The 18,173-nt window shown below is 37.2% G+C and overlaps 1 protein-coding gene across 1 annotated transcript in view; it reads right to left on the bottom strand.

Annotated features, from left to right (window-relative positions):
* Nucleotides 1-18,173, bottom strand: part of Pik3c2g (phosphatidylinositol-4-phosphate 3-kinase catalytic subunit type 2 gamma) — a 379,694-nt gene that overhangs the window by 116,652 nt on the left and 244,869 nt on the right. Inside the window, exons 23-26 of the mRNA XM_004626203.2 lie at nucleotides 13,032-13,139; nucleotides 8,265-8,357; nucleotides 6,425-6,554; nucleotides 1,816-1,952 (exon numbers count right to left, since the gene is read on the bottom strand). Coding sequence (XP_004626260.1) covers nucleotides 1,816-1,952; nucleotides 6,425-6,554; nucleotides 8,265-8,357; nucleotides 13,032-13,139 — 468 coding nt within the window. The remainder of the gene's footprint in view (nucleotides 1-1,815; nucleotides 1,953-6,424; nucleotides 6,555-8,264; nucleotides 8,358-13,031; nucleotides 13,140-18,173) is intronic.

The following is an 18,173-nucleotide window of genomic DNA, read 5'->3' as shown; positions in this document are numbered from 1 at the left end:
ATTCTCATGGCTTATCAGAAAGGATTTCTGGTGTGATTTTTTTTTTTTTTGATGCCTTAAACATGTAACAACGAATGATTATTTACAAAGTAAAAGAAGAAAAAAATGTAGCCTAATACTTCCTCTCCCCAGAGGCAATATTTAAAATATGAATTTTTACTATGCCTTGTAAATTAATTTTTACAATGCCCACTATGGAGATTGAGGCAGTGAAATCTTCCAGGCTAGTCTGGCTTCATACTGAGCTCAAGATCAGCCCCCAAGAAACAAAAGTTTCTTGTGAATATTTGACGTTTGAGGACAAAAATCTATATTGAGAAATTTTGATATCTATGTTTATCCTTATAAATAGGTTATCCAAGCCATGGTGGCACATGCCTGTAATCCCAGCAACTCGGGGATGTTGAGGCAGGAGGATCACTGTGAATTTGAGGCCAGCCTGAACTGCATAGTCAATCCACATCTCAAAAAAAAAAAAAAATAGGTCATCTGAATTGTTTTGTTATAGTATATATTAGTGAATGACTGTGTGGTGTATTAAGGATTAACACTAAATTGATTGCATCTTATATTTCTTATAATCAGAAGTTCCTTTCACAAATTATTCCTTAGTTCCACAGTGGTCCTGTAGTCACATCACAAATCAGTTGTTATCAGCCTAGTGGTGTACCCATGAGTGACTGGTGGCTCTGAGGTTCAGGTCTCACACAACAGTGGACTGATTCTCTGGAGCAGATATCTGCCACTTAACTCTACACTGTGATTCTTAGCTAACTTTGTTCTGGATTTCTGAAGTACTTGAGCAAGTTACTTGACTTGTCTGTCTAGAATTCCTTTATTTACAAAGTAAAGATTAAACATGTTCTGCACATGGTGGTTGTGAAGAGAAAATTTATATGACCACACCTCCAGCCACATCCAAGGAGGAATTTGTGCAAAACTCATGTCGTTATTGAGCTATTCCCACAGTTGGCTAAAAGTGCAGATTTCAAGATAATGTCATTTAATTCTTTGTTATCTGGCCTCTAAAACAAAGGAATGAATGAACTCTTGGGTCTCTCTCTCATAGTCCGTGCTAGTTAGCATGACCAATCATTCTTGTTTGCCCAGAACCCAAGAGCTTCTCATAATAAAGGAATTCTGCTGCATATGACAGTTCCCAGCAGATCTAATGTTCATCAATTTTGCGTTTTTCTGTAAATCAGCAGCAAGAGCCTCCTGGTCTGGGTAATCCATCTCTTCTGGTTCACAGTGTGGCAAGTAGGATGAGTCTCCACTCAAGCCACACTTGTGCCCTTCTTCCAGGACCTCCTGTTAGGTGCAGGGCTGACACTACACAAAGGCACACTGCTGGTCGGATGCTAGAATCATGTTGCAGTACATTTTGTATCATTCATATAATACACACAATTATGTTTCATGATGCAAACCACTTAAGAAGGGTATATGAAAAAGTAGGACCTGATTGAAAAATCATTTAATGAATAAAGAGAAGGGTCATTTATAGAAAGCGGAAGTTGTGTACAGATAAGTGGAAGTTACTTGAAGAAGCTTCAAGGGGCATCACTTCTGGGAAGATGACTGGAAGGGAGGCATTCGAGCAAAGAGATCCATTATTGATATCCTAGAGCTTCCCCCAGAAGGAAATTGGAATGCAGAAACCTCTACACACTTAATATGCCATTTAAACAGTCATTATTACTAGTCTGATGACTAAGTGAAATTGGAACTCAAGGTGTACTTAATTTACTTTCCCATGAATCAGAGTAACGAATGAAGTAGAGCATATTTAGAATTAGTTCTGGCAGGACAAACCTTTTCATAATCTGCCTTTAGGTGGTTGTGCTGACGGAACCACTTTCTGATTGTATTTTCTTTCAGCGGTCCGATGAGTCCAGAATGGCGATGGATCTTTGCGAGGGTTACAGCATCAGGTACCATCTGCACCAACCCTGGTTGGCAAAAAGGAAATGATGGAAACAGTTCTTTCTTCACAGCATGAGGGGTGTTATAGTTTGTATCTAGTTGTCCCCTCAAAAGCCTCATGTAAATCATGGGGCAGTTGCGGCCAGATGACCAGGGCGGTGTTTGAGGGGCGTGGCCAGATGACCAGGGCGGGGCCAGAAAGGCTCAAACCACTAAACTGACAGCATGCGCTCCCCCTCCCCGGCCCTAAGGCCTGGTGGCCTCTCTTGGGGGTATGGAGCAGATCATGCTGGACACGGTGGCTCCCCAGCCTCTCTTCAGACCCTGTAGCGCCGGATGACAGTGTTTCGAGGTCCTGCTATGTAATTCAGGGTTCTTCAAACTATGAGATTTCCAGTAACTGTGAGCTAAATAAACCTTTCCTTCCCTAAGCTTGAGTGTCGGGTATTTGTCTCAGCAATGAGACAAGAGTAGCTAAGACAAGGGGCACTTAGGAAATACATCTTGATTTTAGCAACAACAGTAGTTTTCAACGCTACTTGGCTTATTACAATTTTCCTTTCCATGAGGTCCAGCAATTGAATTAACTTGAAAGTAGAACTAAAGTTCTGCTGATGACCATCTGCTTTATATTACATAAGGAAATATACATGTATGTACACAAAAAGTGAATGCCCTTTTCTGCAAACAAGACAACAAAAAATAGTTCACAAAGGACTATGTAGAACCTGACTGAACATTTGACAGCTAGATTAGTTGGTGGAAGTCACACTGTAGTCCCCTAATTCTCAGAGATTCACTAATGCCTTGCAAAACTAAGAATCTGATTAGACTCCGTAGTATGGATAAATATTTAATAAATTACTGTTAGGCTTTTGCAAGTGACCTACATTTTCCCCCCTATGATCTACAAACTCAAGGATCATTTGTCAGACACAATGTGAAAAAAAACATTTTGGGCTGAACAAAAGATGAAACCTTTTGAAACCCCTGCACCTGCTTGCAGGTGCTTTAATCTGCTGAGCTATTTGCCCTACCCTATTTTTGCATTTTAAAACTCCTTATTTAAATAAAATTTAAGTTCATACTTTTAGCCCTAGCCGTCATATAGGAATCATTTTTTCAAACTATTACACATCAAGTTATCAGTGTAATCTTATTTTTGAAACTGGTAACAATATGATGTTTGTGGTGTAGTCCAGCCTTTCATGGGTGAAAGTTATTACAAATATGCCTGTTTTTCATACTGAACATCAAGCTTCCTTTGTAAAAAGTTACTTTTTTTTTTTTGTATTTTAAGGAAGGGTCTACAGGGTGTTCAGGGTCTCACTACTAGATTGGATTCATAGTGATCTGTGTGTTTACAGCCTCCCAAGAGCTAAGATTATAGGTACTCGCCCCCACGCCCAGTCTCAATTGTCATCTTAGTGTGCTCTGGACAGGACTGGCATGGTAGGCCTGGGGATCAAACCCTTGGCCCCTGCACCTGCTTGCAAGTGCTTTAATCTGCTCAGCTATTTGCCTGACCCTATTTTTGCATTTAAAAAAATAAGCAAACCTCATTTTTGTAGTGTTCAGTAATTAGCTGATCAGTTTTTCTTTTATGTTTTAGAGCTTAAGTTATTTACACATTATACATTTTTATTACTGGCAAAGTAATTTGTTAAAATCTAATTGTAAGAGAAAGGTTTAGCATCTTTCAAAGCATACTATCATACGGGACCATTTCCAAGAACTACTGGTCAGTCCTTTTCTAAGTGTCTGTATATGTTCTACAACTTCAACTATGTTTATAGAATTTAGAAAAAAGATAGATTATACAAAGTAGCAAGTCTTACCTGAGTAGTTGTTTATTTTCTTGGTACTTTTTGTTAAGTGTAATTAAACCTATATTTTGTAATTATTAAAAAAAATTCCTTTCCAAATCTTTTTTTTTTTTTTTTTTGGTCTGCAGAAGACTTACCTAGATGAGTTTCTTCCTAAATCTTGGGGATTGATGCAACTACTTGTTGGATTTTAACCATATCTACCAGAAGTAGCTCTGAATATTTTTCTTCTAAGACCATAAAGGAGAGCCAGCCTCCCTGGTCTTATAGAGACAGCTCAAGTCAATAGAAGACTGAGCCATTTGTCATGCTTCTGAGTTTAATGGAAAACACTGAAGTTTATATAGCAAACACATTCCTGCCTGCAGTGAGCCAAATATATTTTCCATAACAAACATTCCAAATATATTATAAAAATCAATGTTAAGGTTAGCAAGAGCTTCACAGGTAAATGTAACATTTCTGGAAATGAACAGAAAACTCTGCAGTACACAGCTATGAAGTCACTTGCCTCTTGATTCTCAGTCAATATTAAAGATAAACTACAAAAATCTATTTTTATAAGGTAGCCTATATTGGTTGAACATAAGTAAGATCTTTTTCACAATGGATCTGCATCTATCAAACCTTTTTTTTACTGTACTCCTAAAATTATTAACATTTAATATTCTTAATCATTCTGGTTTTTAGTCTACACAGAAAAACAACTCAACATAAATACTTAAAACTCTCCTAGGATGGAAGTCCCCAAACAACCCTCAATGCATATTGTGATAAATAAAATCATTGAAATAAATTAAAATCTAGAGTGCCTGATTTTTATGCCAGTACAATTATAAGAGTTGCCAATTTAAATACCCAGAGGAGCCAGAGATACAAGCAGAGCTATGAATACAGAGATGGTTGAGTTTTAAAAAGTTGAAACTTTTTTTTTAAACAGTATATATCTAGTAAGTCTTGGAACATGATTAAAAATGCAACCCTAGTCTTTTAGAAATGCCATTTAATGATCTTTACACTGAAGTGCTCTGTCAGTGTAATAAGGCCCTCTAAAATCTTACATACCATAGAAGGTTTTTGGTAGAGAAAAATAAATTCTCTTATAAAATCTGCAGCTTTGGATAAACCTACAGTTATTTTCATTAAGTTCTTTTATTAAATAAAAATTTTTAACTGAGTTACACTCTGTGATTATACACAGAAGTGGATGGAATTGAAAGGTTGGGATCAGGGATTTATTCAGTTTTGGAGGAAAAGGTAACCTACGTTAAGTCAAGTTCAGCCTGGCTCATTGCACTTTATTCTTACTTTTTCAGCAAATTAGACTATGAGAGAATCAGGATTGTGGAAGAGAAAAAGAAAGGCAGAAGACATTGAGTAAGAAGTGCCTGGTAGCAATAATAAAACACATTTTCATGGGGAGCTTTAGAAAGGGCCTACACGTGAGACACTTGGCATGGGATTAAAAGCCTGACTATCAGAACAAAAATAATCAGATGGCATTTTACAGAGGAGTTATTGTGACATACCAAGTTGCAATTTGAACTAGCTGGGAGGTGCTTCAAGATTGCACCTAACTTTTCAACTCACAATGAGCGGGGGCACTGAGTCTACCAGTAAGAACCCAGAAAGGGCAGAGTGTGGACATCTTTTCCTGCAGTATACCTACTCAGCAGTCTTCTAGAAATTAAAGGCAGGTCTACAAAGCGTTTAGAATTTTCATAACATTTGACACATTTGAGAATATGTAAAATTTCTGTTACTAGCCAACAACTGTATATTTTAAGTGGTTGAGCATTTCCATTACAGGTGGTTCCCAACTTAGCAACGGTTTGACTTAGAGTTTTCAAATACGCAATGACACGAAAGCCATAGGTAGTCCCAGAAAGTGCACTTGGAATGTTACAGTCTGATCTCTTCCTTGGCTAACAATATTACAGGTGGTGTTCTCGTGTGAACCACAGGATCATAAAGGTGTTCGATGCTCCTAGTCACTGTACTCTGCTGCTGTGCTTCCATGTTTGGTCGGTTAGATAAATGCATTTTGACTCATATTTTCAACTGGTGATGGGCTTATCGAGATGTAACCCACTGTAAATTGAGAAGCATCTATATTATTTTCAAAAATGAGAACAAAACAGTGATTAATGTAACTACTTAGGAACACACATGAAAGAACAATACAGTTAATGTTTGGATTGCGAATGCCCTATTTAATATCTAAAAGCTTAAGATTTATATACATTTACTTCCTTCTCTGTTTGGAATTTTTTTTTTGAAGAAAAAAATTGGTGTAGTGTTTTGGACTTTTGAATTTATACTATGAAATTCACACAGTAGGAAGTTTACCAGTGAATGTGCGGGATAAGTAACACAAGTCAATTCACTTTTAAATCTATACTGACCAGGGCTGGTGAGATAGTTCAGCAATCTAAGTGCTGCTTAGGCAAGAGCAGCAGACCGGTTTTCGGTCCCTGGTGCCAGCCTCCCCATGGGCATGCTGAGGCAGCGACTGAGTCCGGGTGCAATGGTGCATGCTTATAATCTCAGTGCTGGGGAGGCTGAAAATGGGAGGATCACTCTGAGTCTGAGGTGCGTAGCTAGACCCTGTACCAAATACATTAATAATAATAATAATAATATTAAAAATACATTTAAAAATCAATACTGACCTTGGTTTTTCCCCGTAGATAGACATCTGTAAATGACCATTTGCATATTGAGGCCCTCCTGTAGCCAAATGTTGTCTATTACTTGGATAATCTGTAGAACAAGCATATCTTGGCGAAGATCGTCTCCAGCCTGTTCAAAACAAAATCATAAACTCTGGTTTCTTCTTGAATTCCATTCAAACCATTCAAATATGATATGTCATTTCTTGGGTAAATTTCCAGCCTGACTTAGGATGGTTTCACTTGTAATAGAACTAAGAATACCTTATGTTTCAAACAGACAATCAAAGAAAATAAAAACTTCCTCTTAAGTAATGGCAGAACTTGCAACCCTGGAATTAGAAGCACTACTTGCAGTGTTGTTCCTGGTAGTCTTTCAATAGCATCCATATAAAATATCTTAGACCAAAAGGAGAGAGAAGAGAAGCTGAACAGATGTCCTCAACCAACAAGGATCTCTTCCTATGTGAAGATTATCTGGTGTGATAACAACTTATCCACTGATATGCAGTTAGAACACCAGAAGTTCTTCACTAGAAGTATATATATAGCATACATATGACTCAGCAGACACTGTGAGTCAGTGATTTCTCCTGTTTTGGAGGCAGTTTTCAGAGAAAACTGTCTTTGATAAAAATAAGAAAAGATAAAGAAGTACTTTAGCTACCAGAGGTGATGGAAAAAATGCAATATTCCAAGCAAGAAGGATTGTTCTATACTTTTAAACAAATAAGCAGTTTGGTTTTAAAAACATTTCATAAATGAAGCATGAAAAACTCTGCCTAGGTAAGATTTTGTGGTTTTTTTTTTTCTCCCTTCATGAAATATAGTAATAAGGGGCCAGCCAAACAGCTCAGCTGATTGAAGTCCTGCAAGCTGGTGCAGGGGCCTGGAGTTCTATCCCCCGGCCTGCCTTGCCGGCCCCGCCCTCTGGGTGAGCTGAGATGGTGGTGATTGAGACTAGCGTGGTGGCACGCACCTCTAATCCCAGCTCTTGGGAGGCTGAACACAGGTGGATCACTACAAGTCCGATCTAGCAGTGAGACCCTATAGACCCTGTAGACCCTGTACTAAATACACACACACACACACACACACACACACACACACACACACACACACGAAATATAGTAGTAAAGCATAAGGCAAGGCTTTTGGTTACACCAAAGTAAAAGTGGATATATTAATCCTCATCCTCAAAAATAGAATCGAAGTTTACAGAGATTCACTTTGAGATCTTATTAAATAATTGAGAAAATAAAGAGATGATTGGCAACTTCTTAATTTTATTACAGTTCTTTTAATAATTCCTGTTTCTTTTATGTCTATAATATATAATGTCACTGTATTCTCATAGGCATTTTTCATGGATTCATGATGAAGACTGAACTGGTTCTGTTTATTTTTTATTTGCAAGGGAAAACATCCAATTAACTAAAATAAGCAAGCACTTGTAGATTAAAAAATTGATGTTAAATTAACTTATGTCATTTAAATTTCAGCTAATTTTAATCCTAATTCAGTATTTGGACCAAAGGAAAATTCTACTTCTGGAGTTTTAAGCCACATTCTACTTTCGGTGACAATCAAAAGTTATCATATATTTTGATTTGTGAAAACATATTGTTAAGTTTTGTATCACAGATTTCCTGGCTTTGAGCCAATAATGTTTGATTTATAGTCTGGCATGCACTATAATTCTATAAAAAGGCAAAATCTGGAACAACTGGAAAATCTCTGTGCCATTCCAGAAGAAAATAGCTGCAATCGTTTCCTTTTGTTAATAAATCAATACTTCTCCTTATGGAATCAACTTGATGTTTTATGAGAGCTACTGTACCTTAAAAATAATGCTGATGTTTGTGCCCATAGGATTAGCATTGATGAAGGTAATCTTCAATGGCAAGGCATTGGATGTGAAATAGGAGCATTCCTGTAGAAAGAGAAGACAAAAATGGTGAATAAAATGAAGCAAAAAGAGTACCTTTTGTGAAATCATGGTTCTTTTCAGAATTTATGTAAACAAACATATGAATACTTTGGAACAATGAACCATGTTTATTAAATGCAGACAAACAAATTTCAGCATATGAGTCAAAGCCTTTACAGCAGCCTATTTTTCTCCATTAGTTTATTTCTGCAGTTTCAGTGACCTTCAGTTGATTGTGATTAAAAACTATTAAATAAAAACTTCCAGAAATAAATAATTCATAACGTTTAATTATTCATGTACTGAGGAAGATGTGTGGGGTCATGCAAAGTCACACTCTGCATAGTGTGATGTGATTTTGCATGACCCCACACATCTTCCTCAGTACATGAATAATTCTTTAGTGCAGTGTATCCACACTGTATGAGCTACCTGCCTATAAGTTACTCAGGAACCAGCCAGGTTATTAGTTTGGCCCTTTCAGTACTACATTGCAATGCCTGTTTTTAATTATTGTTGTTCCATTCTATGTATTTTTACTGAGTATCAATGTCTTATTGTGGATAATTTATCATAGCTAGGCATTGGGTTGCAAGTCTTTAACTGTATTATTTTCCTCAATAAGCACTAGTGCTAAGTTTAAGGTCTAAATAAGATAAGCAATGTGTAGGCATTAATTTTATGCTAGTTGGTTAATAAAGTTAAAAATGTTATTTCCTTTCCATTATTGCTGCCCTACAGCTCACTTGTAGGAACTACTGATACAATTTTTTTTTTTTTTTTTTTTTTTAAGAAAAAAGACCTGAATTCAAATGTGGACTCTCTAACTTATCAGCCATAAGACCGCAGGGAAGTAACTTAGCATGCAAATTTCTCACTGTAAAACAGAGATAACAACTCCTACCTCATATATTTTGGTAACAAACACAGGGGCTAATGGATACAAATACATTTTTTCCTGTATGACACTAAGCAGGTAATCTGAAAAATTAATGAATTTCTTCTTCCTTTTTTGCTTACTAAAAAGTGTCTTTAGGAATAAACATACAATATCTATTTCTTTGTCTTATTTCAATTACATTTTGTATTTGGATCTTCACAATTTGATGGCATTGGCTACTTTTCCTGACGTTTACTATCCTGCAACTATCTGAGTGCTGGAAAGCTGTATGTGTTAGGGTTTCTGCAGAGTTCATATGGACAGTAAGGAGTTAAATTAATGTTAAAGAAAAGAAAGGAATTTGATGCTTTCAAGTTATCAATTTAGTAAAATATGACAACAATACATGTTGAAAGATCAGTTTAGGGCCTGGAAGATAGTTCAGCAGCATAAGCACCTGCCTGGCAAGTACAAGGTCCTGAGTTCAATCTCTGGCACCAAGAAAAAGTCATTTTCAATACTATCTCTGAGATGCGTGGAATTGGTATAAACTGAGGACAAAAAAGATATTTTTTAACTTACTTGTCAATAGAAAGCTAATCTAATCATTAATCAAATACAAACCCTTGCTTACTGAGTCAAACTGACTTTTATAGTTTCATGGGTAAGACTGCTTGTGGAGCACGAATTTCTGCAGTAGAAATCAGTTAATCAGGTAATGTATGATATTGACATTGTATAGAATTAAGAAATCCTATTGTAGAGAAGAAATGAATCAAGATTAGTGCTTTTCAAACTCTGTACATCCTATCATTCAGAACTGCTCTGCCTTCAGTGTTTCATTTCTTGTCTTTCACTTGAAATGTATTTTTTGAGAGCCATATCAACAATATTATATATTCAACTAAGATGTGTAAACCACTATCTATATGCTAATAGAAAAAACCCTACTACATTTACCTTCATGAAACGCACAAAATGGTACAAAAATATTTACATGTGTATTATGTTGAAAACAATTCACTAGGGTGTTTATCAAAGATAGAGGAAGAAGCATTTGAAGAGAAAAGTCTTGCAGAGGTGAACTTGATCTTGAAGATTATAAAGAATTTGAATCAGCAAATAGGGAGAAGAAACAATTTTGAGGTGGGAAAAGCAAATAAGAGTAGATGTTGACAAGTGACCAGAGCCCAAAGGTAGGAAGAAGTGAGACAGTCTTGCAAAATGAGTTTATGTAAATAGTGAGGAAGAAAAACTAGAATATTAAAAACTGAAACAAGAAAACAAAGAAATGCCTTCTGTCCTTGAGAAGCATGGATTGTTCCCATAGACATAAAACTGTTGAAAAAAGAAATGCAATGTCTGGTCCCTGGTTTTTCCATGGCCAAGAAGGATTGTATTAAGTTACTCTCAACTATTGCACCTGGTCTACCACTTAGAGACTTGAAAGGAACCAAGGAATGATAAACTGTTTTCAATGGTTTCCAAGGAAACGAAGTTGAGAATTCTTCCTATAAAGAAAACTTAACTGAAAGCTAAGACCTTTGCTCTCTAATTTTGTGAGGCATAATTTAGGAATGGATTGAGCCAGGCTTGAGCAATTCTGACAGGGTAGAGGATTTAATGTGCAGAAACTCAAATTAAAGCCTCTTCCACACTGGCTGTTCTTGGAGGATTTCTCTCTGGTGTGAACTCTCTAGTCTAAAATAAGCTGTGAGCTGGAATGGCTACCGTAATTTTAGTGGTTTTCCTACATCTTTGCATGGATAAGGGTCTCCCCATAATGGGTTCTCTGATGTACATTGAGACTGGCATGCTAGCCAAAATTCTGCATTTATCAGGTTTTCTGGCAGTGTGAATGCTCCAGGGTAAAATGAGGTGAATTTTGAGTGCAGTTTCAAAGCTTATTCCATTTATAGAGCTTTCGGCCTGTGTGAAATCTCTGACATGGGTTAAGACATTTACTCTGATAGAAGGTCTTGCCACACTACGTTCAAAAGATCTTTCTCTGGTATGAATTTGCTCATAGTGAACAAGTTAAGCATTCTGATTGAAATTTTTTTTTTCCCCCAAACTACTGACATTTATATGCTTTTCCCCTAGAGTGGCTCAGGTGTTGAATAAGATGTGTACTCTAGGTATTGAATATGCATTATACTCTGAAGGCTTTCCCCGTGTGGATAATTTGATAGTAAATTTTCTGTGGAAACTGGCAACTTTGCCACATTTGTTGAAATGATGGGGTTTCTCATGTCTTTGTACAAGCAAAACGGAGGATAGACTGAAATGAACCACATACAGGATGCTGCCACCTGGCCATGTCGTCCTGTGCATTGTTTACCTACAGGCTCCTTTTATACAGTCTCAGCAGTAGGCTGAGGTCCTGGCAGCTCCCCTGGTGCCCCCAAGGATGTCCTCATGGTACCAGCATCCAACCCCCGGGCGCATACAGGGCAATACTAAAATGCAATTTTAATTGAAAAAAATCACTCTATTCCTTAAAAAAAATCCTCAAAAAAATCAAGAGAACAAAATAAATAAAGCCCAAATGGATTCAGTGAACTAATTCTTCTGCAGTAAGACACTACATCTTTGAAATGTTGATTTTCTGTCTCTAGTCGTAGTTGGTGAAGACTATGAATGGTTAAAACAGTATATAACTTTGAAAGAATCAGTGATAGCTTGGACTCAAAGGTAGCTCAATACTAGAACATTTGCCTAGCATGTATGAGGCACTGGCTTCTATCCTAGTACTCAAAATTAGTGCTGATTTGGATTTTAGCCTAGCTAGGTATAGCTCACTTATGGAATTTAATGTCCTAATTTTTATTTTGTTATTTAAAAATATGCTTATAAATCATATCAGGAATTTTTTTAGAGCATCTTGTTAGCAAAAAAGATGTCAGAATAATGGTATCACATTTTTAGCAAAACTTTTTAATTTATAAGACTGATAATCTAATTTTCCTCTAATTATTGTTTGTTCTTCTGACTATCTTGTAATTTCACTTAAGTATTATTTTTTGGGGGGTGAATGCATGATAGCTTAACCTCTTCACTATTAAATCTCACAAATCAATCATTTTCCCTATTAGTGTCTCCCTACTTGAACGGGTTTGAGAAAGAAGATAACAGAGCTTAATAGGATCAAAGAAAAAAGAATGAGTCTAAGTCAAAGAATGGAGAACGAGAAGGGACCATGTGACAGCAGGTGAGGAAGAGAAGGCTCAAGAAGTTGTGCCTGACCAATCAGGAGGACCTACCATGCATGAGTCAAGTCACAAAATAAATTATCCGACACACGGACGTGGGAGTATCAATAAATTTCAAATCAAATCAAAACGAAGATGATGTAGCTAATGATGCTACAAGTGTAGAGACATTGTTATACACTTGATCTAAATAAAGCATGAAATTATTATCAACTTTCCCACCTGGTCCATCTCTTTTTGGCTCAGTGGAAAATAGAAAATGCTCTATGAAGGGGGTCACCAAACCAATCATTTTGAATAAGTAAAAAAAAAAAAAATCAGTGTGATGGGAAATGTATTATTTCTTTTTCTAATGAACTGATGAATACTTTTTTCCAAACCAATGCATCACACAGTGAGACTAATGTGATCCCAATTGGATATTGTTAATCAAATAGAAAACATAGTTTGGATGAGAATCAACTACTTTTGTCTTAATGTAATTGCAATGCCAACTTATAAGCTTAAGCCACTTCAGACATGTACAGTGAACCAAACAGTGCAAAGCAGAAATACTTGACTGATGGACTGAGTAAGCAGACTTACATCACAGGCAACTCCTTTTATACGTAGTGCAGGGTTCAGTGGAAGATGACAAGTATTTATATCTTGAAAGAATTCATTTAGTCTTCCAGTCTCCTCTTTTAGCACCTCCTATGAAAAGAAGCATTAGAGACAAACATTTACAGAACGGTAAGCGGTCTGACTCTTCTTTCAAATTGTAATTTTCTTCTGCTGTTGAAATGAGTTCTTCAGTGCAGTGCTACAGATTGGATGACCTTGGGATCAGGCAGGTGATGTAGCCACCTAAAAGGAGGCAGTAACCTGAGGACAAAAAGGATTTCTGGGGAAAAATGGAAGCAAGAGCTTCTGCCCTTTCTCGATGACCTCAAAAATCAATTAAAAGCAAATACCAAGCAAAGCACTGTAGTGTTCAAACAAAACACAGCAGGTTGGCCTTGGCCTGTGGCCCACTGATTTTCAAATCCTGCTTTAAGTAATTATTAACATGACCCTTTGCTGACAATTTCCTGGAACATGAGTTTAAATTCTCAAGATGTACCCCTCATAGTGTTAGTGCATTTTAGAAAAGTGTTCATATGTTAGTATCAAAAATGACTGTTTTAGTCACTTCCTCATTGCTTCGCACAATGCCTGACCCCCACACTTTAAAGGAGTTTATTTTGGCACATAGCTTCAGTTCACTGTCAGCTGTGGTTCCAAGAGAGTAAAAGGATGGCAGAGGAACATGATGGAGAAAAAGTTGCTTAATCCATGACAGCCAGGAACCAATGACAGCAGGAGGAGCCGGGGAGAGGGCCGTATCCTTCCTGGTCTTGCCCTCACCAGCCCACATCCAAGTAGGGCCACTTCCTGGCAGCACATTCAGCTATGGAGCTCATCCATGCAGGAATCCACTTATAAAGTCCAGAGCCCTTATGATCCAAACACCTTCCATACAGATGAGAATGGGATGGACGTTTAGATCTGAATCGTAACAATGACCCAACATGACAGTTGCCTCCTGCTGACATGCACACACCAAGAGTTTACTGGATGCCAACAAGTATGTGATTCTGATGTTTCTCCCCTTCCACACTTCCCCAAACCTATGACAAATCAGAAACCCCAAACCTTTAGTGTATATCCTTTGACAAAAGAGGCAGGAATCCATCACAAGTGATTGAGAAAGAACAAAAACTGTTGTGAGCTTAATTTTGAGCACTAAACCCAATGCTGAAGGTGGGGATATCAGATTAATAATACTAACTAACTGCTAAATTTTTAAAATAGTTTTATTCATTTTAATGAGAAAAAATGATAAAATAGCAATGAAACAGTTTCAAAACAGGTTAGTAAGACAGTTATAATAATTAATACACTGCATATTGTCTTTATAGTAGTTATTCAGAGGCCAAGATGTAGACATGATATCTTATCTAAAGAATATTAGTACAAACCTTTCTTCCTTCTTATTGAACTAAGAGCCTTCTGGAAACCCCCAGATCCAGTCCTAGCCCAGGCCCAGTGAGTATGTGGGAGAGCTTCTGGCTACCCTGTGCCAGCGGGACCTGCCGGTCTCAGCCCAGGCGCAGTGTGCCTGAGACCCTCTTCCACCCCCTTGGGATGCCCCCACCACTCTGCAGTACCTCCCCCATCCTGCCCTCCAAGTAGGAATTTCTGCTGTGTTCCAGGAACCCGCAGATCCAGTCCTAGCTCAGGCCCAGTGAGTGTGTGGGAGAGCTTCCTATCCCCGCTACTCTACCTTGTCCTCTCCAGACTCAGCATACAGGTCTGAGGTGAAACCCTGCAGCTGCAATCCCTGCAGAGAGTGTAAGGGACAGAACCACCCAGCTAGTCCAGGAGTAGAACATCTTGCTAGAGGGGCACAACAGGTTCACCCCCAAGGGCAGCAGCAGGAAGGAGCTGAGCACAGCAGCCAGACCCAAGGCAGACACAACTGGATAAATCCAAACTTTGTAGATCTGCACCTGAACTTCAGTAGATGCTAAGGTTATAACTGCACCAAAGCTCTACAATAAAGATCAGAAGTCAGTGTTACACAAAATGACAACGAGAAGGAACAAAATGCAATTTCAGACCCCAAGCCCACCCATAACAAGCACAGAGGACACTAACACAGAACAAATTTGGAATCACACAGCTGAAATCAATGAACCAATGGCTTCTGAAATAAAGAAACAGCTGCAGAAAGGTATAGAGGAACTCAGATTGGAAATGAAAAAAAAATCCCTGAATTAATAACATCTACAGTAAAGAATCAAATGCAGAAACATATGGAGGAAACCCAGTGTACACCCAGAACAAGTGCAGAGGACACTAGCTCAGCTCAAATGTATAAATTAATAGCATTGATAGTAAATAAGCAACAGTAGAAAGTTATAGAGGAACTCAGAGCAGAATTTTCTGAAATAAGAAAATAATTCTTAGAACTTATAGCATCTGAAGTAAAGAATCAACTACAGATAGAAAAAAAAAATAGGGGGGAAACCCAATCTGAAAGAACTAAGAGAAAGCAGCTGTATATCTATCCTAACAGCATGTATGTGAGGTATAAATGTTTTTATTCTTATTCTTGGGTCACTGGCAAATAAGAGAATCTACTGCTCCCAGAACCCAGAACACGGGGCCCGGTATACTGCTGCATGCTTTCTGTGTCTGTCCTGTCGGGCTCCTCGATGCATGAGTTTGCCTGATAATTATTGTGGAGGGAAGTGTCTCCTTTATATACATAAAAACTTTTCTCCAGTTAGGTTTAATTTAGTGTTTTTTCTTTTAAGTAGACTAAAAATAAAAATCTACCAGTGACTTAAATTGTGAGAAATTAGAAATGCCTCTTTTGTCTTCCCTCTTGCTTCTTTTCTCTCCAGATTTTCAGAGTTGTTTTCACAAGAACTGTCAGTTAAGGCAAGAGAAGTATATTTACTTGAGTGGATAACATCAGTATCACTCAAAACATAATACAAATTTCCAAAAGTCAGTAGAACGATTTATTTATTTTTTTTCCATAATTTTATAGAGAAACAAAGAGCAATGAGACAGTTTCAAAACTTATCAGTAGGACAGTTTCAATAATAAATGCATTGCACCTTGTTGTCTCAGTGGCTACTCATGGTACAAGATGCAGACATGACATACCATCCATAAACAGTATTAGAACAAATCTTCTTATTCATTAAATTAAGAGAATGTAGCTGTATATCTAGCCTAACTATTTTGAATATATAGATACAATATGGTCATTCATTTGTAGCCCATTTTTGTTTAGTTTTGTCAGAGAAGGGCATTCCACTGTCATTTAAATATTGAAGGTGTGTGAATTCAGCAAAATATTCCAATATAGTCCATAGTAGTAGTGGGTCATCCACAGGACTGGTAATAGCAGAAGCTGTTGACCTGAGCCCTTTACAAACCAGCATACCAACATGGTTTCACCCCTTATATCTCGTTTTTATACCTTTCTGATAGATGGTTAAGATCAAGATAAAGCAAGACCTATATAACAAGAAATGTAACTTTTGTATCTGATGAGGTCAATCAAGTCCCTCAGGATTTATCCTGAAACCCCGTACTACACTTTGTAGATCCTTTATCAGTGTCAGCCATGTGGATGATCACAGCCATTGATTGACCAATTTGCTCTCTGTGAAAGCCTGATAGAATATTTTCTATCCATGTGACTCTCCTTAGGCACAATCTATATCATGGATCACATTCCTCTATGGCCCCATAATCTACTTGATCAGAAAATTTGGGACACCACTGAATTACAGGATGTGACAGTATACGTTCTCCTATGTCCTGAGTCTTCATTGACCTTGAAAGGCTAGGACCAAAATGTGGGCTGATCTTACAGCCCATCTTTTTCTCTGATTTTCAGTCTGCATACTTAGGTTGTTAAACATCCAGAAGAGAAGCTTATTATTACCTTACAACATATGCAGTTGGGTTTAACCTAACTATCTGCCAGAATATTAAACATCTTAGACATATCATGGAACAGATATTTTCGATCAAGTATTGATATGTTAAACTTTAAGTCCCTACAGAATATGAAGAAAAAAATTTAAAAAATGAATAAACAATTACATATTTTTACACAGAAATTTAGTAATCTAACGATACACAGCATTGTAGCAGGACAGTCTTGTGACTTTTTTTTCTTGAGGGTTTTTTAGAGGGTGGGAAGGGACGTTATTTTTTATTTTTTCCATAATTTTATTGTAAAATAGATAGCAATGAGACAATTTCAAATCAAATTGGTAGGACAGTTCCAATAATTATCGCATTTCATACTGCCTTCCTAGTGGTTATTTGTTGTACAAGATGCAGTCATGATATCCTATCTACAAACATTTTTAGAACAAATCCCTCTATTCCTTGAATTAAGAGAATGTATTTATATATCTATGCTATTTTGAATACACAGATACAAAATGGTTATTCATCTATATTCCTTTTTTTGTTTAATTCCATCATTTAAATATTATAGGTGTGTGAACTCAGCAAAATATTCCAAAATAGTCTAGTAGTCAATAATAGTATTGGATCTTCCACTTGACTGGCAATGTCAGAAGTTGTTGACCTCAGTCCCATACAACTCAACATAATAACATGGTTTTATTTCTTGTATTTCATTTTTATACTTTTCTACTGGATGGTTAAGACAAAGATAAAGCAAGAACTATGTAGCAAGACTTGTAGCTTTTGGATCTGATAAGATCACTCAAATCAACTCAGTATTTATCCTGAGAACCTGTATCTAGTTTGTAGATCCTTTGTCAGTGTCAGCCATGTGGATGAGTCATGGCCATTGCTTGGCCAATTTGCTCTCTGTGAAAGCCTGAGAGAATGTTTTCTCTCCATGTGACTCTCCTTAGGTACACTCTACATTATCGATTACTTTCCTCCCTGGTCCCATGATCTCCTTGATCAGAAAATTTGGGACACAACTGAGTTACATGATGTTACAGATCAAGTTCTTATGTATCCTGAGTCTTAATTGACCTTGGAAGGCTAGGGACAAAATGTTGGCTTTCCTTGTGACCCTCCTTTTTCTCTAATGTTCAGTCTGCATACTTAGATTGTTAACCCTCCAGACGACAAGCTTATTGTTATTACCATATAACCTAGGCTGTTGAGCTTAACCTCACTATCTGTCTGAAT

The sequence above is a fragment of the Octodon degus genome, unplaced genomic scaffold (genome assembly GCF_000260255.1).
Source record: "Octodon degus isolate 3935 unplaced genomic scaffold, OctDeg1.0 scaffold00012, whole genome shotgun sequence".
In the NCBI taxonomy this organism is placed as follows: Eukaryota; Metazoa; Chordata; class Mammalia; order Rodentia; family Octodontidae; genus Octodon; species Octodon degus.
The sequence above is the reverse complement of the archived record's forward strand: the minus strand, read 5'-3'. Positions and strand labels throughout refer to the sequence as shown.